We start from the raw sequence: 19599 nt of genomic DNA, 5'->3' as shown, positions 1-19599 counted from the left end.
TGGTTTTGTTAGCCATTTGGTCAAAGCAACGAAAAACTAACGGATACAACAATTCTCCCTGCCCAGCCATTCCCAAATTACAGCTGCGTGAGCAAAATAACCGGGGGTTATGTTAAACATCCACCTCTCAGGCATCTGTAGCTCATTAGCTATCTAATGCCATACCCCACTCTTCCCCTTCAGAATTCAGAGAAACTCGTCTAGAACACATGGCACGTCCTCACACGGCTGGGTCAGCCCGTGAAAGCTGCCTTCTGTGGGTCTCAGTTCCCTCATCTGCAAAATGGGACAGCAGTTGTAGCGTCTGGAATGTTCAGACTAAGCCACACCACTCCACACAGCTTGCTTTTCATTTTGCTGCGGTCTGGTGCGACTTTTCACCAGAGGCCACAGCTTCTCCCCAGGCAATCACCTGTCTGTGGGGGCTCCTGAAACCACCCTCTCCACAGCCTGAGCCTGTCTTTAAAGGTTTTTAAATTATTAATGAATTTGTTTAGAGCGTGTGTATGCCAGAAGAAAACCGTTGGAGTTAGGAGTCTCCCTCTGCCATGCGGGTCTCCTGGACCGCACTCAGGTGGTCAGGCTTGGCAGCAAGTACCTTTACCCACTGAGCCGTCTGTCAGCCCACTACCCCCATCTTGAGCAAGGGCCTCTTGGAGTTGCCACAGTCTGGCTGTATGTTTTCTGTTGCAATCCTAGGATTAGGGGTGCTGGGAAATGACCAACCCAACAAGACAATGGAGCTGAGTTGTTGGAACCAGAACTATGATCTGGGACAAAGCATTTACCTACGCAGAAGGCCTGGGTCCCATTCCTAGAACCATAAAATAAATAAGGAGTTGAGTTGTGAAATACAGGGATATTCCCCTGTATTTGTGCAATACTAGAATAGTCTTTTTGCCGAGGGAGAAAGGGAAGAAGCAAATTGTCCTAGGTGGTAGAATGGGACAGTACCTCTCCTGGGATGTCACAGGGCTCTGGCACTAAGCCCCTGTGACAACGATAACAATTGTAAGGATAGTGATGAGCTGAGACAACATACTTATGGCCACATGTTCCTTAACAGGGATCCAGTCTGGAGAGCACACTGCTGGGCACTTGTACTGTTATGAGGCCGTCAGAGCCTATATGTACAAATTCTGATGGCACACAGCCTTATGCATGCTTAGACCACACAATCACACCCCCACATATGCAGTCTGCCATCGACTGCTATGTGATGTGTATCTATATGTGGGAAATAAAGGATGTAAATTATCATCACATAATTGAGGGCTTCCATGACACCCAAGTCCCTCACGCCCTGCAGGGACAGTTATGGCACAATGGAGGCCCAGACTCAGGATCCGATGACATCATTCAGTCATGACCTCTTGGACTCCAAAGGATGGGACCCCAGCCACATGGGACAGACATTTAGGGACCAGGGATGGGTGTAAGAATTCTAAAGCTTCAAGTTGTCTTGAACTCCTTGCAGCAAAGGCAGATCCTGCAGGTCTTTCTGGGCACCCCTCCTTTGCTCCCCAGACCCTGCAGGTATTTCTGGTCACCCCTCCTTTGCTCCCCAGACCCTGCAGGGCTTTCTGGGCACCCCTCCTTTGCTCCTCAGACCCTGCAGGGCTTTCTGGGCACCCCTCCTTTGCTCCTCAGACCCTGCAGGTATTTCTGGGCACCCCCTCCTTTGCTCCACAGGCCCTGCAGGGCTTTCTGGGCACCCCTCCTTTGCTCCCCAGACCCTGCAGGGTTTTCTGGGCACCCCCTCCTTTGCTCCCCAGACCATGCCTTCATCACTTCGCTGCTTTCAGACCACAGCCAGGGCTCCATCCCAGCACAGTCTGGAGAAGCCCAAAGTCCAAACTACTAGCAATGGGTTAGCATGCAAAAAGCTGGGTCTGACCCCCCGATGACAGAGTCAACCGGTTATGAGGCAAGGGAGGGGGAAGGAAAGGCTTTATTACCATGAACTTAGCTGACTGGAAGATGGAGGACCACCTTGTCCCGGAGAGTGATCTTCCTGGGAGGCTGACTTGGGGGTGGTATGAAATGAGGGTCAAGTGAGGGGCTCCGGTACCCAGCCTCACATGCAGTGAAAGACTTTGAAGTCCACGTCAATCCCCAAAAGTTTAGATCAAGAGGGGGGAAAAACGCTAAAATTAGAGTGGGCCAAAATCACTGACATGGGAGCTGGTTTTTGGGATCAAATATTTTGCCTTGATCACTCGGGAGTCTTTTCATCTGCTGGGTGGATGAGCTGGAGTTTGCATTCAACAAAGGCCTCCCTCAGAGAGAAGAAATGTCAGAACGTCTTTGGAACAGGGAGAGTGATGCATCAGGAGGCCGAGAGGAGCAGACACATTGGGGAAGAGGATAAATATAGCACCTGCTAGCCTCCTAGGAGAAGCAGGAGCACGCTCCCTGCAGCAGAGCGAAGAGTAGGACCCTGCTCATGCTGAAGACTTCTGTGGGGGGAGGGAGAGGTGAGGTCAGTGTGGACAACAGTAGCCCGGGAGTCTAGATAGGGAAGAGCCCCTGCCCATCAGAAACAAATGAGTGGATACAATCGCCAGAGTGAGGCGGTCCAGACTTACCAGTCCAGAGCGATTGTGGAAGTGTTTCTGGGAGCTGTGGGAATTTCTAACTAATTGTTGTATCCCTGTCACCACAGGCAGGATGTTCTGGCATGGAATTAATGGAGATAAGATGGAGAAAAAGGTACCAGGTCAGACAAAGTGACTTGGGTGTGTAGCTGGCTGGTAGAGTCTTGCCTAGCATGTGCAGAGGTTCAAACTCTAACTCTGCAAAAGATAAAATCACTTTTGAAAACATAGGCAAGACTTGAATGGGGCGTAGGCTTGTGAGTAGAAGTGAGCTAGCACTGCCCAAAGAGGTAGCTGGACCTGCCTACTGAGCATAGGAAAGGATACACGTTCCTCTGATCTGCTGCAGTCAGATAAGCTGGGTATAGTTTCAGAAGATGGTTTATCTTCTCATGTACAAACATCTGGCTGTGAGGTTTGCAAGCTAACCGAGTAGTTATATTAACCCAGGAGAGGCCAAGTTACTTCGCTGTGGACACCAGCATCTCTCATGGTGCCCTGGCCTTTAGTGTAGTCATGGCCCTGTGACAGAAAGAAAGACTTCCAGTGTTTGGACTACTGAAGAGGCAGCAAGGTTGCGAAGAACACGTTCCAGCCCCAGTGGGCATTAGGCCAAGTGAACTCTGCATGCTCGTTCACGCACAAAACATCGTAAATAAGCAATGTGCTTCTACATGCATGGCCAAGTAGAATCTGTCTCCTGGGGCAAGATGGTAAAGGGTCAGACGCACACTATGAAGACAGACCAGGGCAAGATAGCAAAGGGACACACACACTCTGAAGACAGAGATCCCATGTCTTCCACCTGGTTAGTCATATACACATATGTTAGACATATACACATATGTCTGAAGGACATATATATGTGTGTGTGTGTATATATATAGTCTGTGTTTTCAGTGAAAGTACTTATTTTCCATGGGGATGATAGCATGGAGCTGAGACTGTACCACCCAGAGACAGGGCCTCAAGATTAGTGATTTTTAATTAACCAAAAGCAAGAATCATCACTAGGCTTAGACCGGACATCTGAGTCCATTCTTGGGGTTTGCCATTCATTTCATAAGATGACTTTTCCCCTTGGTAGTGATTTCTACCTTGCCTTTATTTACTCCTTGATCATGAGGGATTTGAGTGAAGCCACCCTGAACCTCACCAGCTCACGGGGTCCCTATAAACCTCCTGCAGGCGGACCCAGCCTTCTGTGTCACGGCTGTTGAGAGGGAGCAAGGATGGAGCAGATCTGTGTTTAGAGTGGGTGGCCGGTTAAGGACTCAGAGGGTTTCCCCGCTTTTCTCTCCTTGTGGGGATCCCTGCAGCATCCACAGAGAGAAAGAGGGCAGCCGTCTGCAGTTCTGCTTGAGAGTCAAACACTATCCGGAGTCCCCACAGTGAGGATGCTTTGCTTCACAGTCAGTCCCCTGCCTCGGAACCTCACAGAGGAAAGATGAGGGTGGACACTGGGTCTCTTCCTGCATGGAGGAGGGAAGCTGGAGGTTACTAGACACAGACTCTGACCACTGAGTGTTAGCTGCCAGGAAACAAAGAGCAAGCAGGGCGCTCTTGGTCTGGGCCTTCCCCATGGAGGAAGCCGTAGGTATTCACCCAGTTCCAGAAAGACTTGATGGAAGTGGGCATGTACAACAAGCAGACAGGTGGCCATCTGGAGTCCCCGACCTGGAAAAGGAGGGCTCTGGAGGAGGGAATATGAAACGGGAGCTTCGAGACCCCTGCCCAGAGAACACAGCCAGAGCAATACTCCATCCCTGAAGGCCTGAAGGGGAATGCCTGAAAAAAGGGTAGTCATTCTTATTACACCTCTATTAGCTTGCATTTCTTTTAAAAAAAATAGTATTTTATTATTATGTGTGTAGGGGTGCTCACGGAGACCAGAAAGGGGGCCGGATTTCCTGGAGTTGCAGGCTGTTGTGAGCAGCCCAGCATGGATTCTGGAAAGTCAACTTGGGTCCTCTGAATGAGTGGCAAGTATTTTTAAGTGCTGAGCCATCTCTCCTGCAACCACACTGGCATTTTGACTGAGGAAAAGAAGATGGATGGGTCCTTGGGGACAGAGATGATTGTCACCCATGCAGCCTGAGACAATGCCGAGGAAAGCTTCTAACCCGGCTGGCTTTACTGGACGGGTCAACAGTCTCTGGCCCCAGCTCTGTGGTTCTTGTCCTAGCGAACGTCTTCCATCCCACTCCTCAGGAAGTCCATTAGGAGCGGTGTGCAGGACACAGAGGTCTCTATTGTTTTGTCCCCAGAGCGATCCAGCGCTCCAGTTCTCTGTCATAACAGGGCTTAAGGGACCTTGGCTAAGCTGGCTGTCCCACTCAAATCCCTCATGATCATGTGATGCCGCTTTGCTAATTGGACCTGACGCTAAGGGGGGTAGCTGGAATCCTAGATGTCACTGTGGTAAGAGCTAGGAGAGCCAGCGGTTCAGGAGGCTGTTACCCCAGGGCCCAGATGGCCTAAGCCACCTTGGAACATCATCCCTCCTTCCCTTTTTCCCTCCCTCCCTCCCTCCCTTTCATTACCTTCTCTTTTCTTTCTGTGTGTGCATATTCATGGGGGGGGGGCTGTAGGTGTGGGCACAGTTGTGTTGGGGTTGGGTTGGAAGTCAGAAGCCTACCTTGAGCATTGTCTCTCAGGAACTATGAACCTTTTTAAATTTAACTTTTTAAATTTAATTTTTAAGAAGAGTAGAATTAATGTTCCATTATGACTTATCAGATGGCAGTTGGGTATAAATTTCTGTACTTGATACTTTTTCACAGATTAGAAAAACAACAGGTTTTAACCAGCTGGTGGCTGGTTTTACCTTTTCAGGACAAGGTTAGGCAAATCCATTAACAGCGGCTTCTAGGTTTTCCTTCTTAGCCCCAGAAAAAGCCACTGGCCTTTGGACCCACGTATAAGACTTGAAGGTCAGCAGGCCTGTGAGTTCACCGTTCGCGGCAACGTCCTGACAGTCCTCCACAGCCACTTCAAGGAGTGTGGCATGCTGGATACTTCTCAGAGGGGAAATGAAAGGGGCTGATCCTTCTGCAAGGTCTCCAGTCTGGGAGATCCAACACTCCAGGCTTACTTCCGGCAGCGTCCAGGGCCTCCTGCAAAGCTTCCATGCTCTTGATCAGCTTCACTATTTGGGCTGTTGTGGGAAGGCACCTGCTGAACTACTGAAGAAACAGACCTGAACCCCCAGACAGAGCATGCGCTAAACTTAATATAATTTATTAGTGTTGTGTGTGTGCATGTCCTTAGCACTTCGGTATACAAGATGACCTGTGGCTCTCAGTCACGCTTCTCCCATACCCTAGGGCTCCATCAGTAGGTGGAAGAAGCCTTGGGAGCCAGAATGTAGCCTACACAGGGCAGTGTGAACTTCTATTATGGCTGTGCCACTGCTGTGTGTCCAAGCAGCCAACAGCAGAGGGCGCTGCTGAGCAACAGTTCCCGTAGCGGGGAAGGTAACAACCTGGAGATTAATTCTACTCTCCCTAGCGGAAGAGAAGATCCCTTTCCATACAAAGAGTTAGAAGCTGGGCTGCACATGTGTCTGTTTCCCTCACCTCCAGCGGTTTTGCTGAAGCCATGATGGCAGTCACAGAGACCTTTTGCTATTGTCAAACAGACTCCCCTGCCTGGAGGGGGTGTTTTCCTGCTAGGGCACAGGAGCAGGGAGATGGCTGGCTTTACCTCCTCTGTCACCCAGCGCCTTGCTGATGGGCTAGAGAAAGGAATTGCTAGGGCTGAGACAGGGTCAGTTGGGGCCTTGTCGTAGGATGTATGTGGATGAGGGGGTGTGGGCTAATGGCCGGATGTACCTTTCCATAGTCAGAGCAATGGGCCAGGAACCAAGCAGTGAAGGTGGGGTCGGTGGGAGGGGGGTCTCTCACTTCTGTCCTGCAGATACAGTGCAGGAGGGCCGCTGGTTATCTGTTGCCTGTTTTTTGTCGTCTTGGACTTGGGGTTCTGGAGCAGCTCAATCTAGCAGCGGCTCTCAATCTCCCTAGTGCTGCAACCCTTTAACACAATTCCTCTTGTGGTAGCCCCCAACCATAAAATTAAATAACTATAATTTTGCTACTGTTATGAAGCATAATGTAAATATCTGTGTTTTCTGATGGTCTTAGGCCACCCCTGTGAAAGGGTATTTGGTTCACAAAGGGGTTGCAATCCACAGGTTGAGAACTATTGCTCTAGCAGGTACAGAGGTTCTCCTGACGAAGTAAGAAGAAAACAAAAAAATATAGTTCAGAATTTTAAAAAATATTTATTTATTATGTATACAATATTCTGTCTGTGTGTATGCCTGCAGGCCAGAAGAGGGCACCAGACCCCATCACAGATGGTTGTGAGCCACCATGTGGTTGCTGGGAATTGAACTCAGGACCTTTGGAAGAGCAAGCAATGCTCCTAACCACTGAGCCATCTCTCCAGCCCCCAGAATTTTTTTAAGTGCCATGTAAGTAAGAAAAAGAAAACAAAACCTAACCTATTAGTGCTGAGGAGTGAAATTCATAGCCCTACATAGTTTGTTGATATTATTACTTTAACTGATGAACACTTTCAAATACACACAGAAATACAAAGAAGTGTAAATAGTTCAAAATACACCTACAGAGTGAGGGGGAGAATTTCCCAGCTTCTCCCTTTCTCTGTTCTCCTGATGTCTGTGAGTGTCTCCCTTTGGCTGAAACCAGCCAGCAGCCATGACAAAGCATGCTGGGAGTTTCTGGGTTGTCCCTGCAGTGAATGCAGAGTCCTGGCTTTCCTCCCTTGCTCCTCCCTCTGAGTTTAGCCCAGCAGCCTGCTGAGGGTTCAGAGAAGGGATATGAGAGCCAATGGGGCCCACACCTGGCACATCGATAGAGGCCCTGAAGCCCCAGGCTATATAAAAATACACAGCCCGAATAACTTACGACATATCTGCTCTTTCTTGACCTTAAAATCATGCTAAAGACTGTGTAGTGATACAAAACTCTTGTGCGAAATTATGTATGTGGTAGTTGATGCTCATTTTACAACATCCGTCTCCTCTCAGCAGTAAAATGACACCTACCTACTTTATAATGTCCCAATCCTTGATAGAAAAAGTCTGTGAAGAGCAAAAAAAATCTTTGTTCTTTCCGTATGATGATGGGACCTAATTATCTAGGGAAATATGTAGGGGGAAGATGAGTTTGGGGAAAAGGGTGGGAATTAGGGGTATAACGGAAGCGGGGGAAAGTGGCTTCGACTCACTCCAGACAGAACTGGGAAATGAGTGCTTAGTGATTTGCAGCTGAACGAATAACATGACAAAGAAAACGAGACACATTTTCCACCTGACAAAGTTGTCTAAGTGGTGAGGCGGGGCATAATGCCAGCCCTTAGCAGACACAGGACCCTCAAGAAGAGCCGGCTGCCCAGGTAAGAGGGAACAGGTGGAGAAGGGATGTGGGAAAGCCCACTGGAATGAAGTATTATCCAAACCAAAAGGAGGGTAGAAAAGCCCGCTCATTCATGAGCAGCATGGTGCGATGTAAGGAGAAGCCTGAAGCTTCAACCACGCAGTCATGCCACTGACTGGTTCTGTACCCTACCAAATTGCCAAACTCTCTGGACCAGACTTTGTTTATCTCTAAAGTGAACGTAATAATAGAGCCTCTGTGGGTAGAATGAACTGTGCTCGGCACATGAGGGACGCTGACTGATGCTGGGTCCTGGGACTTGTCCACACTCCCTGCCTCCCGGGTGCCCCAGCGGACGGGAGCTGTCCACAGTGCTGAAGCACACACCTTCTCTCCCCTCCTCCTAGCCACAACTTCCCGTTCCTTTCTGATGTGCCTCCCCAGAGCCCTGGGGTCTGAACAGATCCAATTTTCCAAATGGTTTCTCTGGGCTCCTAAGGGGGACAGGAGGGAATGAACCATGTCTGAGGCACTCCCCAGGCAGGAGTCTCAGGAAGCTGGCACACAGCAGGAGCGGCAGGCCAGCCAGGACACACGGGAGGCCCTGGTCCAGAGAGCACTCAGTTTGACCTCTCAGGACTGACAAAGATGTCCACTCTAAAGGCCACCATGGCAAGTGAGTATACTGGGAGAATGCCCCGAAGAGAGGGGTGGGGTAAAGGGGGTGACCCTGGGCTGATAGGAATTCTCCATCCTTGTCCTGTGGGCTGCTATCACTCTGGTTTGGTGTCTTCATGCAGACAGACTTCTGCATCTCTGAGTTCCCTGAGTTCCAGGACTCTGATGAGGGCCTTTAACTCCATGTTCTTGACCTCATAAACAAAGCAGTAGCTAACCCTAAGGTCATCCCCAATTCTAAAAAAAAAAAAAAATGTAAATCCCCTCCCCACTTCAGGGTGGCCCTTTCTGTGGCCATTACAGAGGGAGCAAAGGAGCTTACGCCCTGGGGGGATATTTAGAAGAGAACATGGGTAGGCTTAGAGACAGAGATCCCTATCTCTAGGTGTTCTACCAGCTCATGGAATGTCAGTGCTGAAGGATGTTTAGAGACTTGAGATGTGCACCAAGCTCTCTTTGCACAGTTGAGGAGACCAGGGCCCAGAAAGGTGTGGACCATGTGCTACAAATCAGGACCAAAGCTGTAGTGAAAGGCTGCCCTGCCGTGTCCTATTGGCCTGCTGCACAGGTCATTGTCCTACGACAGGCCATTGGCTGTAGTATTATTTAGGGACTGCGTCCTACCAGCAGGAACTCAGGGATATGGACTCTGTGTCCTGAATCAGCAGCAGAGCTCGGGTGAAAGCCAGCCATTGCCTTATTCAGAAGTGAGCCTGTTAGGCTCTTCGGCTCTTAGGGTCCCTGCAGGTCACTGGCTACAGAACTCTTGAGACCCTGAGTCTGGCCAGCAGGGAATTTTGCTGATATTCTGTAGGACAGAGAAAAGTGTACTCAGAGGGAAGTCCAAGCATCCTGGTTGAGAAGGTCAAGTTCTGGGTGGAGCCTCCAAGCTGGATAGACTTGGGTCGTAGCTCATCTTTCCTACTAACTTCACGTCAGTTCCCCTAGCTTCTTCTTCTATACAGTGGGCTAGAGAGGCCGTTTAATCCAAGCAGGTCTGTGAAGGATGCCAGGGTTGGAACACATTATAGGTGTAGCATGAACACTGTAACTCCGATTCTCTTGGACACACCCAGCACGTGAGCTACAGCACTTGACACGTGGGCTTTGTTCCCTGGACCTTGGACTCTGCAGCCAGGACCTTTGGGTGGAGCTAGGCTTGAGGTGAACAGCGACGTGGCAGGGAGGGCTTGGTCCTCCTAAGGACAAGCCACAGAAGCAGCAGCAATCACAGGGTAATAGAGGTGGGACATTGAGTCCCACCATACTGAGACTTCTGAGGAGTTTTGCTGCTTATATTCTCAGAGGAAGAAGACAGACTTGGAGGCAAGGGATTGGGTCTTGGTGTTATTTCTGTAGGCAATATCCTGTTTGAAGTCCAGCCTGGGGCTCAGCTTGTATTCACAGTTCTGAGCCAGTCCTAGGGAGTCCTTCAGATCATGGCTCCAAGTGTCTTATGTACCAATATGAGAAACGGAAAAAGGCTAGACAGTGAGGCTCATCCATGCTCCTCCCCCAGGACTGCAGCAGGACCTGAACCTTGAATGCCAGGACTGGATAGCACCACACAGGAAGACCCGACTTCCCTGCCAGAGCCGGTGGGGGCTCACTGTGTGTCATCCGAGGAAAGCCTCTTCCATATCAGTTCTCACTGTGGTATTTTGGGGTGTCCTGTGGGCTGACTCCCTTTCCCCGCCAGCATGGGCAAGAGAGACCTTCATCCTTGGGGTCCTGGGTCCCTGGGAATGTGACCCCATCTTTGCTCAGGCACTCCCCAGCATGGCTGCCCAATTGGCTGTAGATCGAGTCAACCAGGATGCCTCCCTGCTGCTGGGCTCACATCTGGATTTCAAGGTCATCCCCACAGGCTGTGATACCCCCCATGCCCTGGCCACATTCGTGGCCCACAAGGACACAGTGGCTGCTTTTGTGGGCCCTGTCAATCCTGGATACTGCCCAGCGGCAGCTCTGCTGGCCCAAGGCTGGGGCAAGTCCCTCTTCTCCTGGGCCTGTGGAGCTCCAGAGGGAGGAGGTGAGTTGGTGTCCACTCTGCCTTCTGCTGTCCATGTGCTACTGTCTGTCATGAGATACTTCGGCTGGGCCCGCTTGGCCATTGTGTCCTCTCACCAGGACATCTGGTTAGCCACAGCCCAGCAGCTGGCCACAGCTTTCAGGGCCCACGGGCTCTCCATTGGACTGGTGACCTCTTTGGGACCTGGAGAGAAGGGGGCCACGAAGGTTTGCAAACAACTCCACAGTGTGCGTGGTCTGAAAAGTAAGTATGCCTGGGTCCACCCTGCTGTAGGCAGCCTGGACGTCACATGGCCACAAGGAGGCCCTGTCTATACCAGCTGGACTGAGCTCTTGTCAAGTCTCCATCCTTGCTGAAGGCTTCCTCTGGCAGTCCAGAGAGTGAGGAGTTTGTCATAGTATTCTGGCAGAGCGTCAGGATCATAAGCTTGGTCCAAATGTGGGTTGTGAAGTCCAGGGCGTTCTTGGTGGTTGTCTTTGAAAGTTTCAGGAGTGTAACAAAGATCTAATCATGGCTAGCATTAAAGAAAAAGAGAGGAAGAAAGGGAGGGAGGAAGAGAGAAGAAAAAGAATAGAATTGAGAATAAAATAAAATAGAACAGTGTGTGGTGTGTGTGTGTGTATGTGTGTGTGCGTGTGTATGTGTGGTGTATGTGTGAGTGTGTATCTGTATGTGTTTGTATGAGTGTGTGTATGTGTGTGCATGTGTGTGTATGTATGTGTGTGGGTATGTGTATGAGTGTGTGTGTGCGTGTGTGTGTGTGTGTATGTGTGTGGGTATGTGTATGAGTGTGTGTGTGTGCATGTGTGTGTGTGCGTGTGTGTGTATGTATGTGTGTGGGTATGTGTATGAGTGTGTGTGTGTATGTGTGTATCTGTATGTGTGGTGTATGTGTGAGTGTGTATCTGTATGTGTTTGCATGAGTGTGCGTGCGTGTGTGTGTATGAGTGTGTGTGCAGCTCTCAGAGCTACTTTCATTGTATCCCACAGGTTCTGATCTGCTGTGTTTTCATTTTCATTTGATTCTAGAAATTTAAAAGTTCACCCTCCAATTCTTTGACAACTCATTCATTATTCAGGACTGCGCCGTCCAGTCTCCAGTTTGCACAGGTTCTCTCGCTATTGATTTATGGTTTCAGTACACTGACATCAGATACAATAGATAAAATTATCTCAGGTTTTTTTTTTATTTGTTCAGAGTTGCTCTGTGTCCAAAAATGCAGCCAGTTAGTCGTCCACTCTTACTGTGCTGAGATCAACTGGCACCTTTGCATCCGGTATTGTTTGTTTCATGAAACTGGGTACCTCAGTGTTCAGTGCATATATGTTCATATTGGCAGTACCATCCTAAAAGACCATTCCTTTAACCAAACACACTGACTTTGTCTTTTCTGATTTTTTAAAATTTGAAGTTTATTTAGCCAGATATTAGAATTGCAACACTTGCATGTTTTCTTTTATTATCCTTCAAACAAAGGCTGTCTTTCTTATAGACAACAAATAGATGGATGCTGTTTTTGATTTTTTTTAATTCTTTGATATCTAATCCAATAATCTATGTCTTTAATTAAGGAATTGAAACTGTTAGCATTCAGGATTTTTATTGAAATGCATGCATTCATTTCTGTCACTTTGTTATTTTTGTAATATTTGGTACTTTCCCAGTCCTAAATGAGTTACATCTTTCTTGTGTAGTTTATCCTTTTTTGTCTCCATATGGATGTGTTTATCTTTCTCATTTGTGTCATGCTAGCTCAGTGGTCATGAATGTCTTTGCTTTTGTTTTATATAGAAGGATAGTTTGAGGAATAACTTTGCTGGGAATAGTAATCTGCGTTCTCAGTTACTTATCTTTCAGGGACTGAAGTACTGTCCATGACTCTTAGGATTCCTGTTGAGCCATCTGCTATTACCATGCTAGACCTGTTCTGGATGGGGCTTGGCGCTTCTCTAATGCAGCTCCCAACACAGACCCTTTGCTCTGTATCATCAGTGTTTCAGCTGTGCTATGACACGGGGCTGTCTCGTCTGTCTGACATGCTAAACGCCTCTTTATCTGGATAGTCCCCTAGGTTTTGGAAATTCTCTGATACTCTTATTAAATGTATATCCCATGCATTTACCTTGAAATTCTCCTTCTTCTATGTCCATGGCTCGTAGGTCTAGCCCTTTAGTGGCACTGACCTGACCTCATGCGCTCCGTCCACACTTTGTCTTCACCACTGTCTGAATATTGGAATCCATGTACTTTGACTTCAAGACCCGATAGTCTCTGTCTAACGCTTGATTCATTTTGCGCTGAGGTTTTCCACTAAGTTTTTTATTTGAGTTATTGAACTATTCACCTTCACTATTTGAACCTGACCTTTCCAGTATCTCTTTTGAAATCAGTAATGACGGTGATGATGTGTGTATGTATGATGATGTGTATTGTGATGTGAGTGTGTGGATGCCCATGCTATGGAACACAGGCGTGTTCTGGGGACTGAGCACAGGCTGTCAGATCTGCAACATATGTGGCAAGCGTCTTTACCCACTTCTTCCAGTGTTTCTTGGTATGGAATCCCCTTCCATATAAGTACTGACTTCCTCCATTTGCTGCTTGTTTGTGTCCTCTTTAGTTGGTGCAGTAATTTCTTTGCAGCCTCTTGGATTTTAGGATTTTTTTTCACCTCAGTCATAATCACTATGGAGTCAGACTGAGTTCAACTCTCAACTCATACCCGGAATGCTTAGGGGCTGGGACTAGAAGTGTGACCACAGATTTGGGGAGCTCCGAGGGCCTCGGGGTTTGGGTTTCCGGCAAGTGCTGAAGTGTGAAGATGACCCTGTCCTGTTCACCCCCAGTTGTGGTGTTGTGCATGCACTCGGCGCTGCTGGGGGGCCTGGAGCAGAGTACGCTGCTGCGCCGTGCGTGGGAGGAGGGCCTGGCAGACGGGAGACTCGTCTTCCTGCCCTACGACGCTCTGCTCTTTGCCCTGCCCTACCGCAACCGCTCCTACCTGGCCCTGGGTGACCGTGGACCCTTGCAGGAGGCCTACGACGCGGTTCTCACTATCAGCCTGGAGTCCGGTCCTGAGAATCATGCTTTCACCGCTACCAAGATGAGTGGAGGGGCTCCTTCCCCACTGGAGACAGAGCAGGTGGGTGTGTCGGTTCGCTGCAGCCTGGAAGGTGGGACCCTGAGTCAGAATATGGGCACACTGTAGCCATCACAGACCTCTGCCTGGGCTAGGGACCCACTGGGCTAGCCAGCCCCACCCCACTGTGGCCATGTGACCTGTGCCTGCCTAGCCCGCAGGTGCTGGCTTGTGCCTGCCCCCATCTTCCTGCCTGCTATGTAACTTCCAGGCATGGTGGACTCAGTTGCACTTTCTCTTGGGGCACCCCACTTCTCTTCCATCACATCTCTCTAGCGGTCTGTGGAGACTAGAAGAAGGTGTCGGGAGTGGGTTTCTGGAGGTCACCACTGTGAATCTGAAAAGGACTAGTGGTGGTGGTGGGGGGTGACTACAGGCATGGTTTTGGCTTATAGGAGTCAGCCAAACCCCAGTGCCTGCATTTAATGAAGGAAAACAGACTGACTTGAGGTGGTGACAGGGATGCAGGACCTGATGGAGGTTGTGCATCTTCTAAAGATGAGAACTGAGTCTTTCATGTGCCACCATGTCAGGTGACAGGGGGCTGGTAATAAAAAAAAAAGACAAGGTTCATTCTACTGGGGGACACAGACCATAACCAAGAAACAAGATAAACAAATCCAAACCGTGATGGTTCTGCCAAGAAGGTAGACCAGGACCGAAGGATGGAGAGAGGTTAGAACAGAAGATTGGACAATGGGCACAGGATGGACCAGAAAGGCCTCCATGAGGAGAGGACTCTTGAGCGGAGCCCTGAGGGATCGGGAAACATTCAGAAGAGGACCCGAACAAAGAGCAATGAGGTAGAAACTGCTAAAGCCAAGAGTTTTGCTTTTGGAAGGTTTGAGATGCCTACAAGACTTCTGAGATAGAGGAAGAAGCATAGTGTTGTCAGTCATGGAGGCAGGGAGGTTGTTCAGTGGGGCTGGGGCAATGTGTGTCCAAAGAGACTGTTTGGGGGAAAGAATGACCATCTAAACAATCCTGCAGGCCTGTGAGATGTCCAGGGTGGTAGGATGAAGACTTTCTCTTCCACAGGTGTCTCCACTCTTTGGAACGATCTACGATGCTGTCATCCTATTGGCCTATGCCCTGAACCGCTCTGAGAACCATGGAGCAGGGCTCTCAGGGGCTCACTTAGGGGACCACACAAGAACTCTTGATGTGGCTGGTTTTAGCCAGAGAATCCAGATGGATGGGAAAGGCAGAAGGCTAGCCCAATATGTCATCCTGGACACAGACGGTGAAGGAAGCCAGTTGGTTCCCACCCACATCCTGGACACAAACACATGGCAGGTACAGGCCCTGGGAAAGGCTATACACTTCCCTGGAGGGAGCCCTCCAGCCCGTGATGCCAGCTGCTGGTTTGACCCCAACATACTATGCATAAGAGGTAATTCACTGCTCACCTACTAATCTCTCATCTGTCTAGCCATTCATCTGCCCATCCATCCATACACCTCTTCCATCCGTCTGTCTACCCATCCTTCATCCATCCATCCATCCATCCATCCATCCATCCATCCATCCATCCATCTGTTCATCCACCCATCTTCTCACTGGTCTACCTATCCTTCTATCCATCTGTCTACTCATCCACCCATCCATCATCCATCCACCCATCCATCATCCATCCATCCATCCTTCCATCCATCCTTCTATCCATCCATCCATCTATCATCCGTCCATCCACCCACCCATCCATCCATTCATCATCCATCCATCCATCCATCCATCATCCATCCACCCATCCATCCATCATCCATCCACCCATCCTTCCATCCATCCTTCTATCCATCCATTCATCCATCCATCATCCACCCACCCATCCTTCCATCCATCCATCCATCCATCCATCCATCATCCACCCACCCATCCATCATCCATCCACCCATCCTTCTATCCATCCATCCATCCATCCATCCATCCATCCATCCATCCATCCCACATACCCACCCATCTATCCATCCACCATCTTCTCACTGGCCTAACTACCTTCCATCAAGGTACCACCAACTCTATTCACCTATCTAGCCCAACCACACGCTCGTTCATCACTCTATCTTTTCTCTCCAACTGTTTACAAATCCACCTTTACTAAAACTCTCTACGTGGATAGTTCTGTAAAGGGGGGCAAGAGAAAATATAAGGAAGAGCTATGACCTTTAAAAGGAGGTGTGGCCAGTAGCTAAGAAACACCAGGAGACCAGCAAGGCCTCCCTTGGGTGATCAGGGCTAGGATGCCCCCAGCTCACAGATCTCCTAAAAGTCCCATAGCGTTGTGAGAAGGCCATTACCTCCCATAGACACCATTAAAGAATTGAAGTTCAGAAAGTCTTGGTGACTTGCCAGAGTCACACAAGAAGTCAGTGGCTGAGCTCATGCTGGACCCAAGTCTGTTGGCTCCAAGTACAGGATTCATTTTCCTTATGTCCACTGGGGGCGCTGTGGGGCATGACACCCACACAGACTGATTTCTGTCATTCATCCATCCTGGCCATCGTCCTTTATGACACACGTGACTATGAACGCAGGGAAGTGCACACATGTGTATACAGTCACATACATGCAAGCACATCCCCTAAAGCACACATGCTCACTATGGCAGCAGTGACAGGTGGACCAGGCTTGGGTATGTTCCTGTCTGTGCCTCCTTTTGTCCCAGACTTGGCCAACCCTGTTCTTCCAGCCCAAATCTGTAGACACAGCAACTCTTGCACCCTCCCAGACACATGCCACCCCATCAGGCCTCCCTTGGCAGGAATGCTTGGGTTTCTGACCCCAGGGCCACCTCAGTTTGCTTGAGCACATCTGCTCTGAGATGTGTGTGTTCCTCTCATAAGCGAGCACTCAAGCCCCGAGCCACGTCCCTGACTCCACGGTCCTTACACATCAGCTCCTCCCCTGAGTTTAACACACACAGCAGGGTGCCTAACCAGGCAGCATTGTAGCTAGAGACTTTTCTCTAGCCTGCCTGCTCCCGCTGGACTGGGTTTCTCTCCTGCCTGCTGGTCCCTGCAGCTGCTTATAAAATAATCACTCGGAGGCTTAATATTAATTATGATTGTTTGACCAATGGCTCAGGCTTCTTACTGGCATTTGTTTACCAATGGTAATAAAACGGCATACAGAGGGGCATCCCACATCACGGGATTATCCTCCTTGCAGACGGAATGTGAATACCAAGAAGCCTCCTTGGGGAGGGAAGGGAGCTGAAACCCTCACCTGCCCATCTGCCCCTCTTTTCTTCTACAAATAGCAAATCCCACCTCCTGTTCCGCCACTGCTCACTCTCAGGAGGAGAGAGCAGAACATAGAGCGCCCTCCCATGGATGCTCTTGAAAACAAAGGCCTCCAGGGGCTTCAGCCTGTGACCAGCAGGAATGGCTGGAGTGGAGACCTCGCAGGGCAGGGACTGGAGGAGGCAGTAGCCGGGCTGTGAGGGGATGGTCACTGCTTTAATGACACCTGCCTCTTTCCCCCCTCTTACCCTCCCACAGGTGTGCAGCCACCAGATGGCCTCCTGACTCTGACACTGGCCTGTGTCTTGGCACTGATTGGTGGAGTCCTTGCTTACCTCATCAGGTGAAGCTGACAGACCCGGCTCAAGCTTGCTGCATCCTGTCCAATGGGGCCCTGTCCATTAGCAACCGACAGGGGCTTTCCCCACCTCTACTTCCTGATCTCAGGGCCTACAGCCTCCTTTCCCTGTCTTGGCTGCACCCAAGAAGAGCTAGGAGCCCTGGCTGCCTCCTGAGAGCTCTGTTTGAGACTTGCGGCAGAAGCCTGTGGTTCTGGATGAGGCTCTGCCTCTGAGCTTTGGGCTCCTGTTTGTGCAGTGTGGGACTAGCCAGATCCAGCCCAGGGATTCCCTCAGCGTTACAAACTCTTCTTCCCTCTGTGTGCCTGAATTCAGAAGCTCCAAAGCCCCGGCCATATCCGCTCTCACCTCTAACAAGGAAACAGGTGTAGGCATGAGTAGGCCCATCAGGGAAGGTTGCAGACCTGATCCCAAGGCCAATGGTCTCTGAGTAGACAGTATTCAGTGCTCACCATCCCTGAAGCTGACACAGGAGATGTGGAAAGACTAGGAGGCAGGTGCTGAGCCGGAGACAGGGCTGAGAGTCTGACCGAGGCCCTGCTGTCTCTCACTTCTAGGTTAGGCCTCCAGCAGCTGCAGCTGGTGCGGGGCCCCCATCGAATCCTGCTGACAGCCCAGGACCTCACCTTCCTCCAGCGGACCCCCAGTCGGCGGGTGGGTGGGCAGACCTGGGCTGGGTGGGCAGGTAGGCAGAGGGGCAGGTTGGGTCTGACATCTTGATCCTGTCCCAGAGGCTGCGTGGGGATGGTGGCAGCGAACCAAGAAGTATGGTGGAAGGTGGGAGCCCAAGGTCGGTGATTCAGGGGTCAGCAAGGAGCCTACCGGCCGTCCTGGAACATCCCAACATGGCCCTGTACCAGGTGAGGGCTGTCGCTGCCCCACGCCAGCCCTGCAAGACTGTCTTTGGCTTCTGGGGTCTTCTTCTGTTGCGACTTTCCTGGTTCCCCTAGCACACAGACAGCAGCCCCAGAACTAGGAAACAGGACACCTCCCTCCCACCAGCGTGGTTCAGGGGCTGACCTTGGGAATCAGTCAGTCTCAGCTGCTTGGCTTTTTTCGGCTTTGGCCCAGAACGCCCACCTGCTCAAGCAGTGAGATCCCCAGACCCTAAAACCCAGGTGAAGGCAATACCCAGTCACAGGCACCTCCAGCTCACAGGGAATCTACAGAGTCAAAGGTCAGAAAAGCCATATCACGGTTGCTGAGAACATAGCCATTTTCCAGAGGCCATTAGTCTCAAGTACAAGTATTTACTAATATATACTAATATATGGTTCTTTGCCTATGGCTGCTGTGCTTACTGAACTTGGCTAATTGTTTCCATAGGAAACAGTACAAGGCTCTTGTGGCTTATTTTCCACCTTCTCCCCGCCCCTCAGCAACCCCACCTTTTTGTTCTAAAGGGGGGCTTTAATGACAGACAAAGCACAATAGCCAGCAGGCTGCAGGTGAGGCTGCATGGAAGTGACCCGCTAGGGACCAGCAAGCCCTAGGGACTGGGGAGGGGGGCAACCTGCTAGGGACCAGAGCTGGGGGGGGCTGGGACCACGCTGGGAGCTGGGCCTCGTCCTCTCACACCCTTCTGGAATCCCTAGACACAGCTTGAGTATCACAGGTGCCTGAGCCCTGCATGGTAAAGCTGGCCTCCAGCCAGGACCTGCTCGTTGGTTGGCTGCCTCGCTTTGCAGAGCCCGAAGCTGAGGCTCGGACTAGACTTTATCTACCTAGGTCTCAGGGTTCCAGGGAGGTAGAGTGAGGAAGGGTCCACCAGTCAGAGCCTGGCCCCCACCCCCCGAGTCTCAATAAAGTCTGTGTAGTGAGGAGCGGCAGGCTGCTGCCCAGCTCCTGCATGGCTAGCTTATGCCCCAAAATAGTTACACTGAAACTGTATTCTTTTAAACACTCCTTGGCCCATTAGCTCTAGCCTCTTACTGGCTAACTCTCACATCATGATTAACCCGTTTCTAATGAGTGTAGCACCACGAGGTGGTGTCTTACTGGTAAGATCTTAACCTGCGTCCATCTCGGAGAGGAGAGCTATGGCGACTGGCTCACTTCCCTTCTTCCCAGCATTCTGTTCTGTCTACTCCGCCTACCCAATTTTCTGTCCTATCAAAGGCCAAGCAGTTTTTTTTTATTAATTAACCAA

General features: G+C 50.2%; 1 protein-coding gene across 1 annotated transcript in view; it reads left to right on the top strand.

Annotated features, from left to right (window-relative positions):
- Positions 1–6388: 6388 nt before the first annotated feature.
- Positions 6389–19599, top strand: part of LOC101990344 (olfactory guanylyl cyclase GC-D-like) — a 32952-nt gene continuing 19741 nt past the window's right edge. Inside the window, exons 1-7 of the mRNA XM_005357534.3 lie at positions 6389–6473; positions 10197–10952; positions 13557–13852; positions 14888–15242; positions 17350–17434; positions 18008–18104; positions 18182–18310. Coding sequence (XP_005357591.2) covers positions 6389–6473; positions 10197–10952; positions 13557–13852; positions 14888–15242; positions 17350–17434; positions 18008–18104; positions 18182–18310 — 1803 coding nt within the window. The remainder of the gene's footprint in view (positions 6474–10196; positions 10953–13556; positions 13853–14887; positions 15243–17349; positions 17435–18007; positions 18105–18181; positions 18311–19599) is intronic.

The sequence above is a fragment of the Microtus ochrogaster genome, chromosome 22 (assembly GCF_000317375.1).
Source record: "Microtus ochrogaster isolate Prairie Vole_2 chromosome 22, MicOch1.0, whole genome shotgun sequence".
In the NCBI taxonomy this organism is placed as follows: domain Eukaryota; kingdom Metazoa; phylum Chordata; class Mammalia; order Rodentia; family Cricetidae; genus Microtus; species Microtus ochrogaster.
The sequence above is the reverse complement of the archived record's forward strand: the minus strand, read 5'-3'. Positions and strand labels throughout refer to the sequence as shown.